The 21,518-nt window shown below is 50.3% G+C and overlaps 1 protein-coding gene across 4 annotated transcripts in view; it reads left to right on the forward strand.

The window, feature by feature from the left end:
* The window catches only part of NRG2 (neuregulin 2), a 156,325-nt gene that overhangs the window by 81,613 nt on the left and 53,194 nt on the right, over window positions 1-21,518 (forward strand). For all 4 annotated transcript variants that reach the window (XM_042025351.1, XM_042025350.1, XM_042025352.1 and 1 more), the window contains exon 2: window positions 17,753-17,924. In XM_042025351.1, coding sequence (XP_041881285.1) covers window positions 17,753-17,924 — 172 coding nt within the window. The remainder of the gene's footprint in view (window positions 1-17,752; window positions 17,925-21,518) is intronic.

The following is a 21,518-nucleotide window of genomic DNA, read 5'->3' on the forward strand; positions in this document are numbered from 1 at the left end:
CCCGACCACCGAGGCTCGGGGTCTGACTCAGCTTTCCTGATTCGTGGTTGTGCCCTTTCAGGCACGAGGGTGAAAAGGTTTGTGGATGACCAAAGCAAAGCTGCCAAGTGAAAAACGTTGTTCTGTGCAGACAGTCCTGGCTCTCTGTCGTGAGGACAGGGGAGGGGGCACTGCTCCAGGAACGTGTCCTGAGGGGGTTTTGCTGTTGGGTACCAGCACTGGCAGAGCAGCAGTGAAGGCACAGCACAGCTGGAGCTGTGTAGCCCCAGCACAGAGCCCTTCGGTGCCGGTGGCAGTGCAAGTTTCCGCCTCTCCAGTGCTCCTCTCTCAGCTCATTTGTTGAGGAGGGTCCAGTGGTGCTGATCTGCCCTGCTGGTGATGGTGGAGGTGCTGCAGACCCTGCACATGCCAAGTGACCTTGGCTTCCACAGACCTCCCAAGCTTTAATTTTTTTCAGCAATACTTCTAGCTCTTCTCCTGGCACTCTCCCAGGTGTAAGACTGCCCTCCTGAATCTGCAGACAAGAAGTTGCAATGCTGCTCTTGCTGCTTGGGACTTTCCTAAGCTGCAATTCAGGGAATTACTCCTTGTTGTGGTCAAGCTTCTCCACCCTACCTGCTGCTGCTGGGCAGAAGAGAAAGCAGGAATGCAATGGAAATACATTGATAACAGATTTCAAAGCCCCCTCTGTCCACGTAGAGTGTATTTGGTTGGTTGTTTGGATTATTAGGACTTATGGAGAGGTTTCCTTGTCCATCCTATATTTAGAAAATGTGGGCAGGCCACGCAATTTTAAGAAGCAGCCTTGTGTTGGCAGGGGCAGTGCTCGTTTCATGTGTTGTAACATTTTGTGTTGGTAATGTTTTGAGTCGGTGTTTGAGGGAGATTCTGTGAATCACAGCTCGGGTTTTCTTGTGGGGTTAGGTAGGTGTCTTGTTCATTTTGGGGGCTCAGAAGGGAAGAAAGAAGCAGTTGTAATCTGAAGCACTGCCAGCAGTTTCGGTTTTATTGCCAGAACTGTGATAATTTGGTATTTCCCGTAAAGCCCCAGGTGTTGTACTTGCTTTATGTTCTGGGACTCTCCGATTTCTCTTACCCTTTGTCATCGCAGGGCAGAGCCGGGCAGAGCCAGACAGAGTGTCCTATCTGGGCCCTAAACATTCACAGTATCAAAGATAATAGCAAGCCCCAAACACATCTCTAGGTGGAAATCTCCTTCTGTTTAGTTCAATATCACCATTTTTGAGAAAGAGAAGAGGCCCAGTTCGTGATTTCCAAGTGAGCAGAGCTGTGTGTGTGGTGTCTGTCTGTGCCCTGCTCTCCTCCTTTCCCCTTCTTCTCTTCCTGGTCTTTTTTGCAGGTCAGAAGAGACACTGAGTGTCTTCTCTGGTGATGGAGAGCCCGTTTCTCTGGGCTGTCCCATCTCCTCTGCCACATGCAGGCGCAGCAGCCGCCTCGCTGCAATGGGGGGGGGGCCCTGCCTCAGAAGGGTTTGGGTGCTTCCCCCAGCAGCAGCGTTTTTCTGCACTGGAGCCTCAGGGCTTGTCTGCACAGGGAGCCTCTTGCAAAACATGCTTGGCCTAGGGTGTGAATTTAAAGGGAAAGAACTGTTCTGCACCAGAGTCCTGCCTTAAAGCCTCTTATTCTGCAGAAAAACTCTGGTATTTTTAACTGTCTGGGCTTGGTGGGACAGCTGCACTCGACCTGGGCAGCCAAGGGCTCTTGTGGCAGCTCTCTGAGCTGGCCTTGGGTTGGCACTGCGTAGGAGGCGAGGGTCTGGGGGTGGAGGCTGGTTCTCTGTGTACCCAGAAAAGGGGCAGCGCTTCGGAGCAGAGCCGGCCTTAGGGCTCCTGGGACCCTCTGGAGAAGCCACGCTGAGCAGAGGCTGCGCAGAGCTGACAGTCCCCCTTCCCCAGAGCTGGGCTTGGATTAGCTGCTCGAGTCCCAACCTGTCAGAGCAGCCTGGGACCCAGCTCGGGGAGCTGCCCTGAGCCAGCAGCCCTTTGGAGCCGGCCGAGTGCTGGGGCTGCGGGAGGTGCCTGCGGGAGGGTGTTTTGCTCTGGTCCTCACTGAGCCATCAGACTGGTCACCCAGCTGTCATCGGTGTCCCTCCCATGCCAGAGCATGAAGCTTCCTGAAGCTCTCCTCAAATCCACCCCTCCAGCACTGTCTCGGTCCCACCATGCCAAACCTGAGGTGCTGGGAAATGGTGCTGTGGGGAGCTGAAGGGGGTCGTGGGGGGACTGTGCCTGCTGAGCTAGGGTCTCACACGTGGGGTGGTCCCCATCCCAGCTCCTGGGCATGAATTAAAGTCCTTTGCCTTTGGGAGAGCAGGAAGGGACCCTGAAATGCCTTGCACTCACAGGATTGAAACCTGAGGTCTCTGAAAGGAGAAGGGACACCGCGACAGTACAAAAGCCATGTGAATGTAGCATTCCCCATGTCCCTCTGAGGCCAAAGGTGGGAGCCCAGACATCCCTGGCTGCTCCTGGCCGGTTTCACTCGGTCCATCAGCATCCCCTGGAAGCTGTTGTCACTGCAGTCCCTGAAGCAAGAGCACAGCAGGGCTGGCAGAAAGGCAGACCTTTACATGAGGCGTAGGCATGCTGTCAGCTGGGTAAACTCGGGAAAAATGCACGCGGGGGTTATGTGCCTCTGGGCATCAGGGCAGGAAACCAGCCCTGTCCATGAGAGAATGCAGAAGACTTCCCTGCTGGGAAGTATCCAGAAGCAGTAAGTGATACTTGCTGCATCAAGTGGGATTCTTGTCTATCAAGAGCGTGGTCAGACCCAGCATCCCAGCCTCCCTCAGCCTGGTGGTCCTCCCTGGCTGCTTTTTGTGTCTGTCACAAGTCCCCATGTGTCACTGAAGCCTTTCCCTGTTCCTCCCTGCTGGAGTTGCCCTGCTAACAGAGTTGGCTGCTTGAAGACTCATCAGGGCTGAAATTATTTATTCCTCAGCCATTTATTGCAAATGAACCATTGGAAGGCTTTCAAAAGCCATCTTCTCTTGACCTAAGTTCAGCTGAATGTTTTAGCAGCATCAGCTTTACATAACACGCCAGTAGAGGGGAATTCTGGGGAAATAAAGTTTATGTTGGTAAACAATCCTTGCTGACCAGGATCTCCCTCTCAAAGTTGTCTGGTTATTCAGAGGATCACTGAGGGAGCTGGGAATTGCAAGCCAGCTGCCCCAGAAAAATGTGATGACTTGTATGTTTACTCTGAGTGTCTGATAAAATCCCAAAATATCTTATGACAGCAGGTAATTCTTTGCCAACATTTAGATTTCAGTGAAATGCCTTGATAGAGCCCTAGCACCCCAAATTAATTCCAGTTGGTGAGGACAGGAGAGCATCACATGGGCTGAGGACTGGGTGGGGAGGACCATGAACAATGGATTAGGATAAACAGCAGTGTGTCGAATTGTCAGGGGAGTGAAGGAGAGCGCAGCCTTGGGAGCTGAAGCTGTGCCAGTCGCTGCCCTCCATGGTGACTGCACAGAGTTAACCTCTGAAAGGTCTCCTCGGGACCCTGCAGCAATTCCAGGGACTCCCTGAGGGCTCTTATGAAGTGGGATCTGTTCATTGTCAGTCACCTGGGAATGTTTTTCTCAGAATATCCTTTGTGGGGCAGGGCTGCCGTGTGATCCTGTCTGAGGTGTCCATTCAGCTTTTGTTCGTGCTCACAAAGACGCTCCCAGTTAATTAGCTGATATTTTGTCCAGGCATTTATTTACCACCAAATTATAAAGGGAGGGGCACAAGTTGAAAAATGAGGTGAAAAGCATAAAGTAGACTGTGCTTGACTGTGATGTTCCATCTTCATGATCCCCTGGCTTAGGGTGAGAGCCGGGTAATTGCTGGTGTGGGTCCTTGCTGAAAAGCAGATCTGGGATGGATCCTTCCTCTACGTGTGCAGGGATCCTGTAACTACAAAATTTGGGATGAATTCCTCGTCTGTACAGGTACAGGGGTCCTGCAACTACAAACAGCATCATCTAGGTGAGCAGAAAGGCTTTCTTCTCATGGTGTTTCAGGCTTGGCCATAGCACGGAGGAGCTGCCACTGCAGGGACAGGCAGGGCAGGAGGGTGACGAGCAGTCGCCTTTCATGGGGTGTGAGTGGAAGCTCAGCTTCTACATCCTGCAGCCAGGGGGAAAGTGTGACCCCACGGCCTCAAAGCAGCACTGAAGTGTCCCTGAGCTGTGTGGGACAGTGGAGCTCCTGATGGTCCACCCCAAATTGGCAGAAAATCAGAAGAGCAGCACCAGTATTCAGGTGTGTGCCTGAGAGGGTGATTCAGGCCCTCTGGATTTCATGGAGACAAGGCTGCTGGGAGATCTTCAGTGAGATGTGGGAGGTAGCCAGCATCTCCAGAAATGACAGGAGGATGAGACTGGGGCTTAAGAGTGATATTCGAGATTTTCAAGATCATTGATTTTGCAAAGGAAAAAAAAAAATCTTCAGCCTCACAGCCAAGATTGAGACAGGAAGGACAAAGAGGAGCGATTTTGGTTAGCTGTGGTTGGTGGCAGCTGGCATGGGCAAGGAGAACAGAAAGAAGGGGCAGTGTAAAGGACAGGACAAGAGGAGGGATGGATTACATCTTTGGAATGATAGAACATAATTTTTGCCCTTGGGGACCAGGAGACCCTCACAGGTCTCAGTAGCTGCCAGTGTGACTGGGTTCCCCAGCCCCTGCTAAGCAGAGCCCTGCGGTGACAGGGGGAATCAACTGCTGCCCACTGGTGAGATTGTGAGGTTGGGATCAGCTATATCCTAGAAGCCATCCAGGTCCTGGGGTGCCCTGCGGGATGCAGTGTGGATGTGTAGCACAGCTTGGTTGTGTGCCTGGATCCTGGTGAGTTGGATGGATGTCGCAGATCTCCCCTTGGGGCAGAGATGTGGTCTGCTCCATTTCTGAGCGGTTCTTCCAAGCTTATTCTTGTAATCCTGTGATTTGTTGTCCCCCTGAACCCCGTCTTTGGACCTTTCCACGTTAGTTCTGTAGACCCAAAGGTCTATCCAGGCTTTTCCAGGGCAGATCCTCAGCACCACTGTACCTTCTACAGATTCATCAGAAACATGCGTGGACAGAGCATTTCCTATGAAAATGTTCCCCAGAAGAGGAGATTCCACTCTTTCCATCAGGTTTTCATAGTGTTCCTCAGGCCCCTGTACATCCCTTTTTGGGTTCCAGGTGGTTGCATTCCTCTGCATGGAGCTGCTCAAGGGTGGCTCAGGGAGTTGGGGAAGGAGGGGCAGTGGGAGTGCAGAAGTGAAGGAGCAGCTCTGGAGGAATTTTGCTTTAGCACAGGGTCTGAGTGGAGACCCTTCTTACCTGTCCAGCTCCACGGCCTTCTTACTTTTCCTTGTCACTCCTGCCTGGAGATGAGCACCATCCACGCTTACAACACAGGATGAAACCTGCATTGTGCCCTGTCTTTTCCCAGGTCTTCCTTAGATCCCAAACTCCTTCCGCTTGTTGTCACTGCTGCTTAAAATTGGCATTTGTGGTGGCGTCCAGAGGTCCTGGCTGCAGCATTGTTCCCCTTGTGCTATTCACAGCACAGAGTCATAACAAGAGCCAGTCCCTGCCCCAAATATATTGAGTGGGATCTTTGAGAGAGGAAATGGAAGCACAGAGAAGGGATGTGAATTGTCCCACTTTACGCAACATTTCTGGGATAAAACCCAGCACTATTAATAGCTTTTTGCTCAACAACCATCTTTTGTTCAGAACTCTGGTTTTCACCTTAAGTTGTTTGTGTTGTGCAGGAGCTGCTGCCCAGTTTGGCGAAATTTCCCGTTTTGTAACCTAAAGCTAGACATGAAGCAGGTCAAATAAACCCGTGTCCAGTTTGAACTCGGAATAGTTGCCCTGCTTGGGCCACCACCATGTTGCCTATTGTCTCCTCTTTGCCCACGTTTTGCTGCTGCATCGTTGTTCTTTGTTTTTCAGTCACTTGTGTTCTGCAATAGCTCCTAGAAAATGACACCTTCCTGTGCTGCTCTTCCCTAAATCCTTCTGTGAAGTGGCTGGACAGCCAGCAAGGGTTGGCTCTCATCACAAAGTCAAATTTGCTTTGCCTTCTTTCTCATTTGTTGCCTATGAATATTCTATAAAGTGATCTTTCTGCCAGAGAAATGTTTGTGGAAACAGAAACTGTTGATTAAATTTTAACGAAGAGTCACAGCAAGCAAATTTTAAAATTGCAACTGTATGTTTGTGATAATAAGAGCTCCATCATTGCTGTCAGGGACTAGAATTGATGCAGGCCACAAAATCTCTTAATCCAACTAAAATGAGCCAGAGTTTCTTGATTCCATTTTTTTTTTAAACACAAGCCACAAACTGCTCATGAGCAATTTACAAGCCAAAAATTAGCCAGGATGGCTTTCCAGAGAATAGTTCTGAAGAATATCGCAATAAGCAATATTCAAATATAAAACGAGGGAAAATAAGGATAAAAAAATTAATCAGGAAGAGCTGACATCCTGGAGACTCCTGGCAGCTGTAAATCAGCTTGGTTGGGGGGACATTTCAGTGGAAGCCACCCATCGCTGTGCTCCAGTGGGGGTCCGGAGCTACTCAGAACAATGCTGGGAAGCCGCACTCTGGACAAGGCAGGAGACACGCTGTGTTAGTGTCTTCACTGGGCAGTGCCCAGAGTCCCAGCCGGAATTTACGGCTCGCTGCTTCCCTGCAGCCCACGGACGAGGGTGGCCCTGCGGAGAAGGGCGCTCCCTGGGCCGGGCCGGGGATCTCTGCACGCTGTGGTCTCCCCCGCGCAGGGTCTCAGCCGGTGGGGACGGATCCGACGCCGCGCCCATCGCTCCGGCAGCGGCACAGCCCCGGGGTGGGCACTGGGACAGTGTTACAGTGCAGGGTGGTAATTCCATCCACACTTGGTGGGATTTGGGCTCCTGTGAATCTGGCTGCCGTGGAAAAGCTGTCTCAGGGATGATGTTTAGTTTCTTTCCTGTGTTTGGATGAAAACCAGACCTGCGGTCACTTCTGGTACCAGCGCTTTAAGGCCTTTCTTCAACCAACAGCAAAACTTTTAATCTTTCTAATATAACATTACAGAGAACAAACAAGTCTCTAATGCAAGCCCTGGGGTCTCTTGTGGGGAGATCCTGGTAAAAACAGGGCTTTCTGTTTTGGAAATACCCTCTGGTGGATTTGTCTCTCACCAGAGACAATGGTGAACTTTCAAAGTAGGCAGAGACATGGGAAAAAAAATATTGTAATTAAGACTGCAAGTGGTTGGCTTTTGTCACGGAATGCTAGGGAATATTATTTTATAGGTTAAAAATTAAACATCTCCACCTCAGTATTAGAGGCTTCTCACTGAATTTATTTATCCAGATATTAAAGTGCTTTCTTCTGTGAATCCCTGCTTTGTGTGGTGTTTCACCTGGTTGTGTGTGAAACATCAGGATGTTCTCTGGCCCAGGACTTCCTGGCAAGTTGAAATACCAAAAAAATTTTGCCAGCTGGGCTGTCACATCTGACCTTCACTTGACCTCTGCCTGCCCTGGATTAACATCTTGTAACTGATCCCAAGTTCCTCTTATTCTTCCCTACTTGCTGAAGTTAAGCATGTTTGAAAACACTCGTTAAAGCTGCCTCTCACAGCTAGGTCTGCTGGGGCAGGGAAGGAGGCAGATTCTCTGCTGGGACAGTGCTGGTGTGGGCTCGGGCAACCAGTCCCTCTGCAGCCAGGTGTTCTGTAGTGACTGCTCCTCCTGACCTCATTAGCTAGCCCCCTCTGGGGTCCTCATTCTATTTAAACACAATACATTGAGAGAGGAAGAAAGAGATCTCCTGAAGTGCTGTGCTGGCTGAGCGCAGCCCTGGTGTTTCGCTCGTACACCGGGCTGTGATGGGCACGGGGCTGGGCAGGGAGGGACAGGTTTGTGTGGCAAACCCGGCACCTCGCTCAGAGATTTGGTCACGTCCACCTGCTTGCGGTGGCCCATGTGCTGATTTACCTGAAGGACTTGGTGAGTGTGTTTGGGGCTGTGCTGTACCCACATATTGCAGTGGATCCTGTTTTTGCAGGTTCACCTGAGTCACAGAATCAGCACAGAATCCCAGAAGAGTTTGGGTTGGGAGGGACCTTAAAGACCATCTCGTTCAAACCCCCCCTGCCATGGGTGGGGACACCTTCCACTAGCCCAGGCTGCTCCAAGCCCTGTGCAGCTTGGCCTTGGACACTTCCAGGGATGGAGCAGCCACAGCTTCTCTGGGCACCCTGTGCCAGGGCCTCCCAGGGAAGGATTTCTCCCTGCAATGCTCCCACCAGTCTGTGATGGTCTGTGTGCTGTCCTCCCCTCCTTGGGAGAGCCCAGGTGGTGCAGGCAGTCCCTGTGAGAGGAATTTCAGCTCCCCTTTGACTGAGCTCTTCTCCCCTGTGTTTTAAACCAACAGTCCTGTGATTGATAAAGCTGTAAAACATCCAGTAGGGTTTTTTTCATCCTTTTCTAGAACCAATAATATTCCACTAATGGTCATCTGCATCTGCAAATTCTTCCCTGTAATCTGAAAGCTTTTAGCCTTTAGCTTTGCCATGACGTAAGGGGTCTCTATATGTGGTTTCATGTACAGATTTCATCATAAACATTTAACAAAATGAGGTTTTTTTCTGCTAAGCTAGATTGTTTTGTCTCCTGGGGTGAATTTTTCAATCACTTTCCTTTGGTGATTGAAAGATGATGGATGCCAGCCGGGTCTTTACCAGGGTTCTAGGGCAAGTAATTTGTGCTTAGTGCTCAGTGACTGGAACAAAGGATTAATGTATTTTAAAGTTTTGGATGCTTGGGGTAATTTCTTTGTTGGCTGGATCTGGACTGGCAGTCCACAGAGTATGGGTGGGCAATTTTTCTAGCTGACTGTGAAGATAGAGATAAAGCTATATTTTATGAATTGCTGTTTCCAAGGTCATCTGGAAATTGAGCAGTTCATAAAACATATCTTTGTTCAAAGATATATTTGATTATATAAAATATGATCCCAGAATCAATTGGGTACAAACAAGATGTTGCCTTTAGGGTTGAAAACACATTGTTAGAGGCATGAAGAGCAGAAATTGTCGCTGCTGTCTTTGTGTGGCTATTGTTTTTGGTCTTAATAGGAACAGAATGAATGACATTTTTCCACCAGGCCACTTATGCTCAACTATACCTCCAGGACAACTTCCTGGCCAAAAATATTCAAAACAAACAAACACAATAGCAATTCTACTCCAATTACATTGTTTGCAAACCAGCTAGCGTTCATAGAGTACTAGGTTTGGCAAATCCAAGCACTTCAGCCCCTGGATTTTAATATTTGATACTTGCATGTGAATTTCTTGGAGTTGTTGTGCTCTTCAGGTGAGTGTTTGTGTAGCCACGTGCGTGGGCGCCTCCAGCACTGGGACAAAAGCACAGCCCAGTTGTCTTAACAATTGGGGTATTGGGAAGACATCCTTGCCCAGTGGCCAGATGCTCGTTGATTTCAATGGAGCTGAGACTTCAGCCTCGGGCTCTGGACCAGATCATACACCAATTTCAAAACTTTCACTGGAAAGAAGAATAACTGGATTTTTAAGTGTGGGAAAGAAAGAGGAGGAGGAATTTATCAGTTGCTCTTAAATATAAGTGGAGCCAGGATTTGTAAGAGGAGGGTGAAATTTCTGGCATTGTGGCACCATTTCATAGAATCATAGAACCATGAAGGCTGGAAAAGACCTCTAAGATCCCATGGTTTGAGCTGCCAGAGGGATCCTATAGAGAGAAAACCTAGATCAACAAACCTGCTTATAACTTTCCAGTCAATTTCCTTTGGTGATGGGAATGGCCATGAAAATAGAAATTGTTGTAACTCACAATTTAAATATATATTTTTTTCTAATTTTTTTTTAATAGTGCTGTAGATTGGTGGTGTAGTCAGTTCTCCTCCCTGAGAGGGAAGGCCACAGGAACTTAGTTAAAGGAAAAGAAATTTGTATGTTAGGGAAAGTATGGGACATGTAGGGAGGAGTAATACATTTGTTCTGGCTCCAGAAAAGTGGTTTCCACACTTCATTCCAACCCCAAATCCACAGATCTCAGACTCTTCAGCATCTTCCCACTTCCACTCATCTGTGTCCTTTCCACCAGGGTCTGTTCTGAGTGAGTCAGCTGGGTGGGTGTCCTCAGCAGACCCTCTGGGACCTGGAGCGGTGGCTCCTGCACTGTCACACCTGTGTCTCCAGCTCCCAAGGTGGCACCTCTCCCAGGAACACAGAGATGAGCCTCTGACTCCTGCTGCCATAACTCCATGGGAGAGGCACGGCAGCAAGGACATCTCCCAGGTCCTTGGAGAGCTTTGGGTTATTAACCCTTGCTGTTCCCTGCAGTTACTGCACAGGTGGACTCTCGGACAGTGGACGTGAGGTGCAAATGTCCCAAGTGAGCCACATGGTCTAGTGCTGGCTCCTACAGTGGAGTCCCTGCCCTCTGAGGGTGGGGAGGCCCTGGCACAGGGTGCCCAGAGCAGCTGTGGCTGCCCCATCCCTGGCAGTGTCCAAGGTCAGGTTGGACAGAGCTTGGAGCAACTTGGGCTAGTGGAAGGTGTCCCTGCCCTTGCTAGGGGGTGGAATGAGATGAGCTTTAAGGTCCTTTCCAACCCAAACCATTCTATGGTTCCATGACTCTAGGATCACTGCTCATGGAGAAACATGCCAATTTGTTAATTAAAAGGTTGAATAGTGGTTACAGCAAAATGCTGCCCCTTGGAAATTTAAATTTGTCATTGTTGTTTATCTGTCATGTACCCCCGCCTGATGATGATTTTTTGCTTTTTCTTTTATACCCCTGTTGTACCTTTTTTACAACTTCTGTGTTTTTAGTACTTTTGGCTACATTCTTGGACTTGTTTGTCAAGCTGAGAGACTCAACATTTTAGAAGCTTCGTAGCTGGGGATCAGTGTGCCCCAGACCCCAAGTTCCTCTCCAGAACACATTCTGTAAACCAAGATAGAACCATCCAGGGGAAGGTTCCTTGGGGAGGGGGGGGCTCAATCGAGCCTCTCATTGGGGAATTTTTGATAGATCTGCTAATTAGTAAAACCTATAATGTTATACCAGATCTTTTGGGGGTGTGCATTGCAGTGTGCATTTTGGTGCATTTGACCTGGACGTGTGCACTTAAAGATCTTTAACATAAATCCCAAGGTAAAATCCCTTTTCCCCTTCTAACTGTGTTTGGCTCTTGATTTTAAGACCAGGAAAAGGCATCACTGACACACCAAGATCTGAGACAGTGGCTGCAAAGACTGCCATGAGAATGTCTGGCCCTGAAACACAAGCTGCCTGAAGCATAAAGCATATTACAGATACTATATTATGTTTAATATTCTGGGTTTGGAGCCTGTAGTTAGGCACTGGGGGTAGAGGCTGGTGTGGGGCGATGTGTCAGTGTGACACCAAGGTTCTGTCCCGCAGGCCCTGGGCTGTGTGTGGTCTGTGGACGTTGTGTCCATCCATGCAATAAAGCCAGGGTTGTTCTACAGCTTCCCTCAAACCCAGCCTTGTTACCTCCAGGGGTGTTGGAGGGTCACAGACCCTGAGGAGTCCTTCTGACACGGCCACCAAGGAGCTGACTCCCCTCAGAGTCCCGGCTGCAGACGCCACAGCCTGCCTGGGTGCACAGCAGGGACTGCCTTTTACCCTCCCCATAAAAACCCAGAAAAAAGGAAGACAAACACCGAGTGTGTTGTGAGGCTTTTTCCAAGCAGATCCCGTGTTTCCATTCCGTCTGGCAGGAGGGAGCTTTCCTCAGAGTAGGTCCCTCCTCTGACAGGTTGGCATTTGCAGCCAGCATTGAAACAAAGAGTCCAAGGGGTCAGGAGCTGCTGCTGCTGCTGAGCTTCAGGTTTGTCTCCTTGTCAAATAAAGGCCAAACTAAACCCAAGGCAAAGGAGCATCACCTCTGATTAAAACAGTGGAGCCAGCAAACACACCAGAGGCTGTGGGACTGCATCAGCCAAGAAGTGAGATGTATCACAGTGGGGAGCACGCTGACCCCCAAGACGTGTCTGGTGTCCCAACCTGCATGGTGATGTGCCAGGAACACAGGTCCTCACTTTGCAGTAGAGATGACAGAAATGGGAAAAATTCCTTTCGGTTAGGGGTTGCCATCTTGGCAAATGTTTGTGATTGGATTTGGAGCAGGTTGAGGCTGCAAAACATTTCCTATGGAAAGATGAATTCTGGAATTTTCCATCTTAGAGAATGTTTAAATACTCCCACTGAGGCACCCAATGTAAAAAGGGTGGTCTGTGCAGGCAGTGGGATTTTGAACAGCAAAGTGGTGGGCACTCTCCAGAAGGGGCTTAGGGAACAGCAGCCTTTGAGACCTGGCTCGGGTGGGTATCATGCCTCCAGATCTTGTCCTTCAGTGAGGCCTGGAAGCCTCAAGGACTGTGCCTGGAGCATCCTTTGGGTGTCTGGGTTCCTCTGTTGAGAGCTGGGAGCTCAGACTCACAGAGACACTGTTGGATCTGCATCTTCTCCACCCCAGCACAACAGCCCAGTGGAAGCCCTGGCACCGACGTGGAAGGGCTGTCCTGAGAACAATGGCTTGGGCAGGCTGAGGAACACAGCCCCTTTCCAAGAGATCACCTGTGCACCTTCCTTCCCTCCCCATTCTGGCAGAGGAGGGGTGTCCTGACCTGAGGACAGTCGGGTGGGTGCCATGTGTGGAAAGCCATGGCTCTGATGCAGGCACGTCAAGGATCACCTGTGAGTTTGTAGGTCTTCACTCTCCTTGCACCTCCCCCATCCCTAAGTTGCCTTCTTCCTCAGCTGCTCAGAGAGACACAGAAGGCTCCTGTCCTCCCAGGCCTCCAGATCCACCTACCTAAACACTTTGCCAGCCTCTGCGTGCCAGGCAGCATGGGGGAGCCTCCCGTGGCTCACACTGCAGCCCTTGGAGGAGGCCAGGAAGAGAAGTCCCATCTCCTCATGACCTCAGTTGTCCAGAGATCCCAGATGTGTCCGTGGTCCCCACGGCTTGGGAAGCAGCGTCTGTGGCTGGTATTGCTGGCTGTTCCAGAGCTCATGGAGCACCTTTCCCAGGATGGCTGCTCCTGCTTTTTGCTGCTGAGGGGTTGTTTATGTAGGATGCTCTGTGGGTGGGATGTGGTTATGTCACCGCTCCATTGTTGGACTCTGTTTGGGCTCTCTGCCTGTGGATGATTGATGATGTTTTGAGTTGAGGCTCTGAGGTGCTTGCAGGCATACTGCAGGTACCAGAAGGAAAAGAGGTGTTGTTATCATCAAGGTACTTCAGTGTTATATCAAGTGTAATCAGAAGTGAATTAATTAAAGCGGTGTGTACACGTAAGGCCTTTTATGGCGGATGTTCAAACAGCTCGTATGGTGTAGTTTAGAGCTCAGTGTTTCAGACTTTTGTAACCCTCTCCTCTCCATGAGTAGGCAGCAGATGCCAGGACTGCTGTCAGAGGACAAACCTCTCCTGCAGAGGTCTTTTTGTCAAACATGGCTCTTAAAACAAGTCAGGAAATCCTGTGCATTCATCGATCCTGGCTCCAGCATTTTTCAGGGTTAATTTTTACAGCTCACACAACTAGTGTAGGATGGGATCTAACGGTTGCTTAGGTTTCATCTGACCTTGGAGTGAGCAAAAATCTGTAGAAAATTTGTATTTATTGTTGGTCTCAGCTCTACTAGGATTAAATATCGTTTTTGCAGCATGACATACCCTTGACATGGTTGTCTCTTAGAAAAATTGCCTGGAATCTGGCTCTTCTGCCCAACACCTCAGGCACTGTGAGGCTGGTGGTACTTCACCCCACAGAGAGGAGACAGTAACTTGGATGGAGGAAGGGTTGACAGAATTGCAAGGTGACCAGAGATACAGATCCTAAGCCGTAGCTTCAGTCTGACAAGCAGAGCCAAAACTCTTCTCCCTGTTTTGGTGACCTTGGGGGCTGAGCTGGGGGTGTTGCCAGTCCAGCTGTGGAGGAGACCACAGCTGGCAGGGCTGTTCCATGGGAACCAGACAGTGAGGAGCTGAAACTGCAGCTTCAGCTCAGCCTGCTCCAGGGTGATGGGTGGCTTGGGTGGCCCTGGGCCCGTATTTTGGCTCTGACAGGAGCTGGACCGGCCCCATCTGAGCAGCAGAAACCTGTGTGGAGGAGGCTGGGAAGCTGGGAATTGATGGAAACATAAGGAATTAGACCTGGACCCTGCTTGGTATACATCTAAAGCTGTTAGCCCAGGACAGTGTGCAATTTTGATATGTCCGAAGCAAGTGACTTTGTTTTCCCAGTGTGCTGGAAAAAGTATCAAACAAGGAGGAGATTAAAATGACCCCAAATGCTCAGAGGCCTAAGAAAGGGGGCACTTAAAACCCTCTGATCTTTTTCAACTAAACTCATGCTTTTCTGAGCTGCAACACTGTGGTTTGGACAGGGCAGAGATGGGAAATGGGTCAAAAGCTGAAAACTGACCAAAATGTAAAACTTTGACATACTCCAGTATTAGCACTTTGTGTGCTGCTCTGGTCTCTCAAGCTGCTTTAGTTTACTGCTGGAGAAGGTTGAAAGGTGATTCAGTCATAGTTTACAAGTACCTAAAAAGGGAAGGGGTTTCTGGTTGCTAGATGGGATTCATATTTACCAGAGAAAGGCAGAGATCTCTTGGCTGGAAGCCAAAGTTAGAGAAGTTCAGACTATGAATAAGAGCTGCAGTTTAAACAATACGAGTAAAAACCAGAGGAAAGTCTTTGGCTGGAATTAAGCAGAGTCAGCAGCAGCTAATGGCTCTAAATGAAGATTTCTGTGTTTTTCTGAAAGATGCAGGAATTATGAGGTGAGGCTTTCCAGCCCAGAGCAGCCCTGCCCAGAGACCAAGGCCAGGCTTCCCCTTTGCCCAGAGCAAGGCTCTGGATGCTGTTTCCCAGGCTTGGGGCTCTGCCTGCTCTTCCCACGCTGCTGTCCGAGCACAAGCCCTGCTGCAGTGCAGCAGAAAGGGCACAGATGTGCTGGGTGTCAGGGAGCACAGCTCTGCCTCTTTTCCACAGCCCTTTTCCCAGACACACTCCAGAATACCTCTGGATTGGATTCCCCTTTCGCTGCTCTGTCTGATTCAGCTGGGGAATTGCAGTCCATGGAGTCCGTGCAGTGTGGCCTGGAGCTGAATACACTGTCTCTTTCCCTCCAGTAGTGAGACACCAAAAACATGTAGACTGGGGTGGAAAGATGTTCTCCTCCCTTTTTCTGGGCAGGGCTCTCTGCTGGAGGGGTGGGATGCAGTGTGTGAGTGTCAGCTCTTTGGGTTTTTTGGATCTGCCTGCCTAACAATGTCCTGGAATCATCACTGGTGGCATGTGCAGAGTTTTAGGTGAGATGTGATTCATGTTGGTGGGGAGATCGTGGAAATTTTCTTGCTTGTTCTTGGCCCTCTGCTCCCACAGGCTCCAGGTTTCTGGGGTTTGCCCGGCTCTCACCAGCATGTCGGTGGAGAGGGGCAGGGCTGACACCCCTTTCTCCCAGGACATGCTGCCTGCTTCATAATTCTGCCGACCACCAGGCTGGAAAGGCAATGAAGCAGGTGCAGCCATGCCAAGGTCAGGACCTTCCCTGTATTTAAGGTGTATGGATGATGTTGGTGTGGGACAGGGTGACCTCGGGGTATGACAGGAGCCAACTGACACACACATTCAGACAGAATAAATATTTGAGAGTCTATTTCTCTATTCCCCAAAATGACCCCTATAAAAGCAAGGTCCTGTTTACCTTCCTGGCTCTCTGTGCAGTGTTCTGAGAAGAGAGCAGCTCTCTTCTCCCTTCGTTGCCTTCCAGCTCTTCTGGGCAACCCATTTCCAGGCAAGGATCAGGGATATGGGTGTCACAAAACCCATGACACCTTGGATTTTCACAGAAGTCCTAAAATTTGGTGAAAGCTGAGATCATTTCTGGTCAGAAGTCACTGTCTCTGCCAAAGCACAGTGACCTGGGAAGCAGGGAGGGATGTCAGTGCACAGCCTGCAGCAACTGCCTGCAGGTGACCCAGTGCTTTCGTGCTGTCCCTGTCCCATTAGAATCATGGAATGGTTTGGGTTGGATTGACCTTAAAAAACCTTAAAACTCATCTCATTCCAACCCCCTGCCATGGTCAGGGACACCTTCCACTAGCCCAGGTTGCTCCAAGCCCCGTCCAACCTGGCCTGGAACACTCCAGGGATGGGGCAGCCACAGCTCCTCTGGGCAGCAGCTGGAAGGTCTGATGTGCCTGGGACCAGCCCTGCCACGTTACCCACCCAGAGCCCTTTCAGTCACTGTGAGCTTTGCTTGGCTAACTCCTGTCACCCTGAGCTGTTCCATTTCTATCCATGTTGGGATCCTTTTGATTAAAGACAATTTAGCTTCTCATTCCCACGAGGAATTTGAGAATCCTGAGAGCTTCCTATCACAGGAGCATATTCCTGATGCTCGCTGTGCTTTTTATTATTTCATGTAAGATCCCTTTTGGTGAGAACAATCTTTAAATAGTACCAACCTACGATAGGTTAGCTTGGCATGAAGAACCAGAGGAGACGTACAAAGGTCTGTAAAACAGTGATTGCTCTGATGAAACACATCCAGTCCCTCCTCCTTTGAGTGCACTGCCATATCGCAAGATCAGAATGCAGAAGGCAATTAGAAGGTGGTTTGTTCATATTAGAAAGAGGAAATTCTCTATCTGTAACACATCTCAGACAAGGGAGAACCATTGGTACCAATATTCTTAAGGCAAAACCAGCAAGTTGCTGTTTCCTTTTTTTAAGGTTAACACTGAGAAAGAAAAAAGGAGCTAGAAGAGTGCAGAGCTGTCAGTTGAAAGAAAAATTGCAAGCCTGCTAATCCTTTCTTGTCAGGTTTAATATAAAGCCTGGCAGAGATTGATAAGAAGTGTCTCCCTCTCTGTCTGATGTTCCAGGTGCATGGTAAAAATCACCTCTCTGAAGCACCCACATGTAGAGCCAGGCTCCAGATGGGAAAGGCTGCTGGCCAGCCTGACACTGCTGGCATAAAACCATTTAAAATACCTGTATTCTCCCACTTTTCTTCTTGCAGCCTGAAGTATGGCTGTCCCTCCCCTTCTCACCCCTTACACATGCAGGTTTTTCTTGCAGCCCCTCTCGGTGCTCTGCTGATGCTGATGTGCTGAACAAGGTCTTTGCCTCAGGCATGGAGCATCTGGGGCACAGGGACCTGTGCTCCCTGTGACCTGCCTCTGCTCCATCTGCACTGAAACATTCTGGCTGGGGCTGGTGGGGCTGTGGGATTGGCAGCACGCCCGTGGAAGCCACAGAGGTCGTGTAGGTGTTGGTAATCTGAAGCAGCAATGGCAAAGAGCAGGGGAAAATAGTCTCTGAAGAGCTTGAGCTCCTGTGTGGTGGGAGAGCCTGAAGAGCTCAGCAAAGCTCTGCAGGGACAGGAGACACAGGGGTCCTGCCTGCGTGGGGAGGGCTGCCATGGAACCATCAAATCTGGTCAGGTGGAGCCTCCAGAGCTCCCTCTGTTCCCCCCGTTTCCGACTCCATGCTCCTTCCCTTTGTGCTGCTTTCCCCGGGCAGCCCCTCTCCATCATCACATGGCAGTGGGGGCAGCAGGAGCTTTGCCCAGGGGATGGGGCTCGGGGGGCTCCTGCTGCATGTGCACAGCTCTGAAAGGGGCAGGTTTCACAGCGTCTCCTTTCTCTTTTCGTAGCTGTTCCTCCCAAACTGAAGAAACTGAAAAGCCCAAATGTTCATGTGGGTGAGAAGATCTCCCTGAAATGTGAGGCGACTGCTGGAAACCCTCAGCCGTCCTACAAATGGTTTAAAGATGGCAAAGAGCTGAAGAAGAGCAAAGACATCCGGATCAAGTATGGGAATGGGAAGTAAGTATGACACGGGACTGCTCTGCCTCTGCTCACTCAGCATCTGGGGCCATCTGGCTGCAGGTGCTGCTGTGCTCCCCAAGTCACTGCTGAGCAGCACTGAGGGGCTCCCTCAGAGCCACAGGCCCATGCTCAGCCCTGTTACCATGCTCGGGAGAGCGAGCAAGATCCCCAGTGTCCTCACAGAGTAGTGGGGAGAGGAGCAGGGCTTGCACAGGGCAGATGTTGGGTTTGTAGATGAGGCTCTCCTGGGGTCAGGGAGGCATTGGATACCTGAGACAGGTGTCCTGTGGTGGGGGGAGACAAGGCTTTCCCTGGTAGCTGTGGGCTGGGTGTGGGCAGCTCAGGTTGCCTGGGGTGACTCCTGCTCTGTGATTAGAGGGTTGGATGCAGAAGGTTCCCAAACCCAGCTGTCACCCCATCACTCACCAGCGGGGCTGTGGAAGGAATCAGTTTGCTCTCTCTTGAATTTAGGCGGACACAGAACCATCTAAGGCCACTGCGAGGCTCACAGAATGACAGAGTAGTTAGGGCTGGAAGGGACCTCTGGAGATCATCCAGTCCAACCCCCCTGCCAAGGCAGGGGCACCTGGGGCAGGTTACATGGGAAGTGTCCGGGTGGGTTTGGAATGTCTCCAGAGAAGGGGACTCCACAACCTCCAGGAGCAGCTGTTCCAGTGCTCTGCCACCTTAACGTAATGAAGTTCTTCCTCGTGTTGAGATGGAAGTTTTCATGGTTTAGCTTATGGCCATTACTCCTTGTCCTGTCGCTGGGCACCACTGAAAAGAGTCTGGAACCATCCTCTGACACCCCTTGGAGGTAGTTATACGCATTAATGAGATCCCCTCTCAGTCTTCTCCACGCTGAGCAGGGCTGAGATGCAAGAGTACATCACAACACTGATCAGGGGCCACAGTCACCTGCAGAGACCTTGTCCCATGCAAATCCTTTCATCTCTCCACCCAGGGCAAGCTCTATCACATCTGCCCCAAAGTCCCCACCCAGCACAGCTCTCGGGTGAGTGTCACTCTCAGGCAGCTCCTTCAGGCACCCAGGGGCCAAGATAAGGGGTTCTCACTTGGAAGTGGTTTAAATGGATCCACGTTGATATTTCTCAAGACTCAATATTTACTTGTGATGTATCTTAAAATTATTCCATAATCGTGACTGTGTTTACATTCATGCATCCTGACCTAGCCAGCAACAGTCAGCTTGCAACTTCCTGACCCCTTGGAAAATTTGATGGTAATTCTTTGCTAACATATGTTCTGGGTGTGTGAGTAAAAGCTCATTATGGACTTGATAGAGTAGCAATTTTTAAAATTAAAAGCCACTACCAATCTGTTAGAAAAATCAGTCAGTGCTTGAATGGGGTGTTGCCAATTGCTCTAATTTAACTTCAGTTTGGTTCCAGAGTCACACCCAAGATGGATGACCTCCTTTGTCATAATTTGAGGACTCGTGGCTATTTTGGGAGAAGGCAGAGAGGTGGTCAGTGGAAACACCAGCAGATCCAGAATAACTGGGTGCCGTCTGCTCTGGAAGGATTGTCTGGGCTCACAGGCAGCAGAGGTCGGACAGAGCTGTGCCTGCCTCACTCCTCTGCTGCCCTCAGTGGTTTTTGTGGCCCTTGTCAGTCTCCTGGCCCTGGTTCTTTAGCAATGGGTGCTAGGGCTGGGATACCCTGGAGAAATGTCTGCACCACGCTGTGTAGCCAGGCGTGGGAATCCTGCCTGTCCATCCCTGCGGGCTGACGGGTGTTGGGAAGCAATTCCCCTCAGAGCCAGAGAGCAACCGGCCCCAGACTGGACACCCAGCTGGGGAGGGATCCCCTCACAGCCCTCCCGTGCCGTGCTCCCAGACATCCCAGTCCTTCCTCGCCTCCTGGCACTCGTGTCCAGTGTGAAGCTGTGACAGGCTGGCATCCCAGCCCCGGCGGTGCAGGGGGAACACGCAGTCCCTGGGGGGGGACACGCGGTCCCTGGGCCAGGGACAGAAACGTGTGGAAGGAGCTTGGCCCCCTTTCCTCAGGACACTGCTGTCAAGTCATAATTTTGCATTTACCAGTTTCCACGGCAACATGTTGCCTCTCCAGGGAGAGGCCAAAGATGTGTGGTGCTGGAAGGGCTTCCCACTGGCAAAAGAAGCCCAAGAATAAATATTTTAAAGGAAGCTGAGCACCTGCCTCCTCCAGCGTCTGAGACTCCCTCAGCAGCAAAGGTGTGAGCCCAAAGCATCCCCAGAATCGCTTCCCCTCCCAGCTTCTGCTCCCGGCTGCCATTAAAACGTGCCTGTCTTGTGCTGGGACCAGGCTATGGAGACTGGACTCAAGCAGCTGTTGAGCAGGGACAAAAGGAGATGGCCTCAAGCTGTGCCAAGGAGGGCTTGGATGTTAGGAAAAACTTCTTCACTGAAATGGTGGTCAGGCATTGGAACAGGCAGGGAAGTGGTGGAAGGGTTCAAAAAATGTGTAGACGTGGCACATGGGGACACAGTTTATTGGTGGCCTTGGCAGTGCTGGGGGAATGGTTGGACTTGATGATCTCAGAGGGCTTTTCCAGCCTAAACAATTCTGCTGCTCTGTGGGACAGTTCTGAGATAATCACCCCTCAGTGAGCATTTGCCCCTCGTTAAGCAGTGCAGGAACACTTCTCCGAGAGGATCCGGATGGGTCTGTGCACACCCACTCTGGCATTCCCACCTTTGTCCCCTCCACCGGCATTGCTGGGCCCCAGTGCTGAAAACACCGCAAGGCAGAGTGGCCACTGGCATTGGACGTGCCTCCCTCTGGTCTTGACTGCATGGAACAAACACTAAAAACTGCTCAGAGCAGGCTGAGGGTTGAGGGAGCCCTCATGACTTTGATGTCTTCATTATGCAGCTGGTGGGGCCAAGTTTAGTGGAGCGACATGTGATATGGGTGTAGGTCATTACTTCCAGCGTGTTGGGAGAGGTCTCCAGGGAAGGATAAGCATCCTGAACTGTAAATCTCTGAAAGGACATCTTATTCTATAATGATTATTTTAAGAATAATGGGATTTATACATCTGTCTCCACTTAGAGATAACACTGGTCTCCAGATAATCCTCTGCGCTTCCTTGCAGTTCAGAGCGGGGATTTCAGAGGGCCAGAAACGGAGCACTGGGGAGGGACCTTCACAGGGAAAGTACACAAGGCAAAAAGCTTCTCAGGCTGTGCAGGAGCTGCCCAGGTGCACAGGATCATTTCTTTAGAAAGACCCAAAGTTAGAGTTTCCTGCTGGAGCCAGGCGAAAGGAGCCCTCCAGCAAAGTGATGTCCATAGTGTTTCCCTTGGCCCTGTGAGATCCTGGCAGAGCTGGGCACTGCTGAAATCTGTCTCCAGCTCTGAGATCTTTAGCATGCAGAGGGTTAGGATGGGAGACAAGAACATGGTTGCCCTCTGTGACTCATTCCTGGCTTTCCTCCCCACGTGTTTAAAGAGCCCTGAGGTCTCTAACTAGAAATTGTGACTGAAGCACTTTTTTTTTGTGATCAAGTTTTCGTCTGATCTCTAGAATAGGGGATCCCTTTGAAAATAAGGGATGTATATGTTGTAAGGAAGAGAGGAGCACT

The sequence above is a fragment of the Corvus kubaryi genome, unplaced genomic scaffold (genome assembly GCF_017639235.1).
Source record: "Corvus kubaryi isolate FWS band 111438036 unplaced genomic scaffold, C.kubaryi_AGA036_p1.0 37270, whole genome shotgun sequence".
Lineage (NCBI taxonomy): Eukaryota > Metazoa > Chordata > Aves > Passeriformes > Corvidae > Corvus > Corvus kubaryi.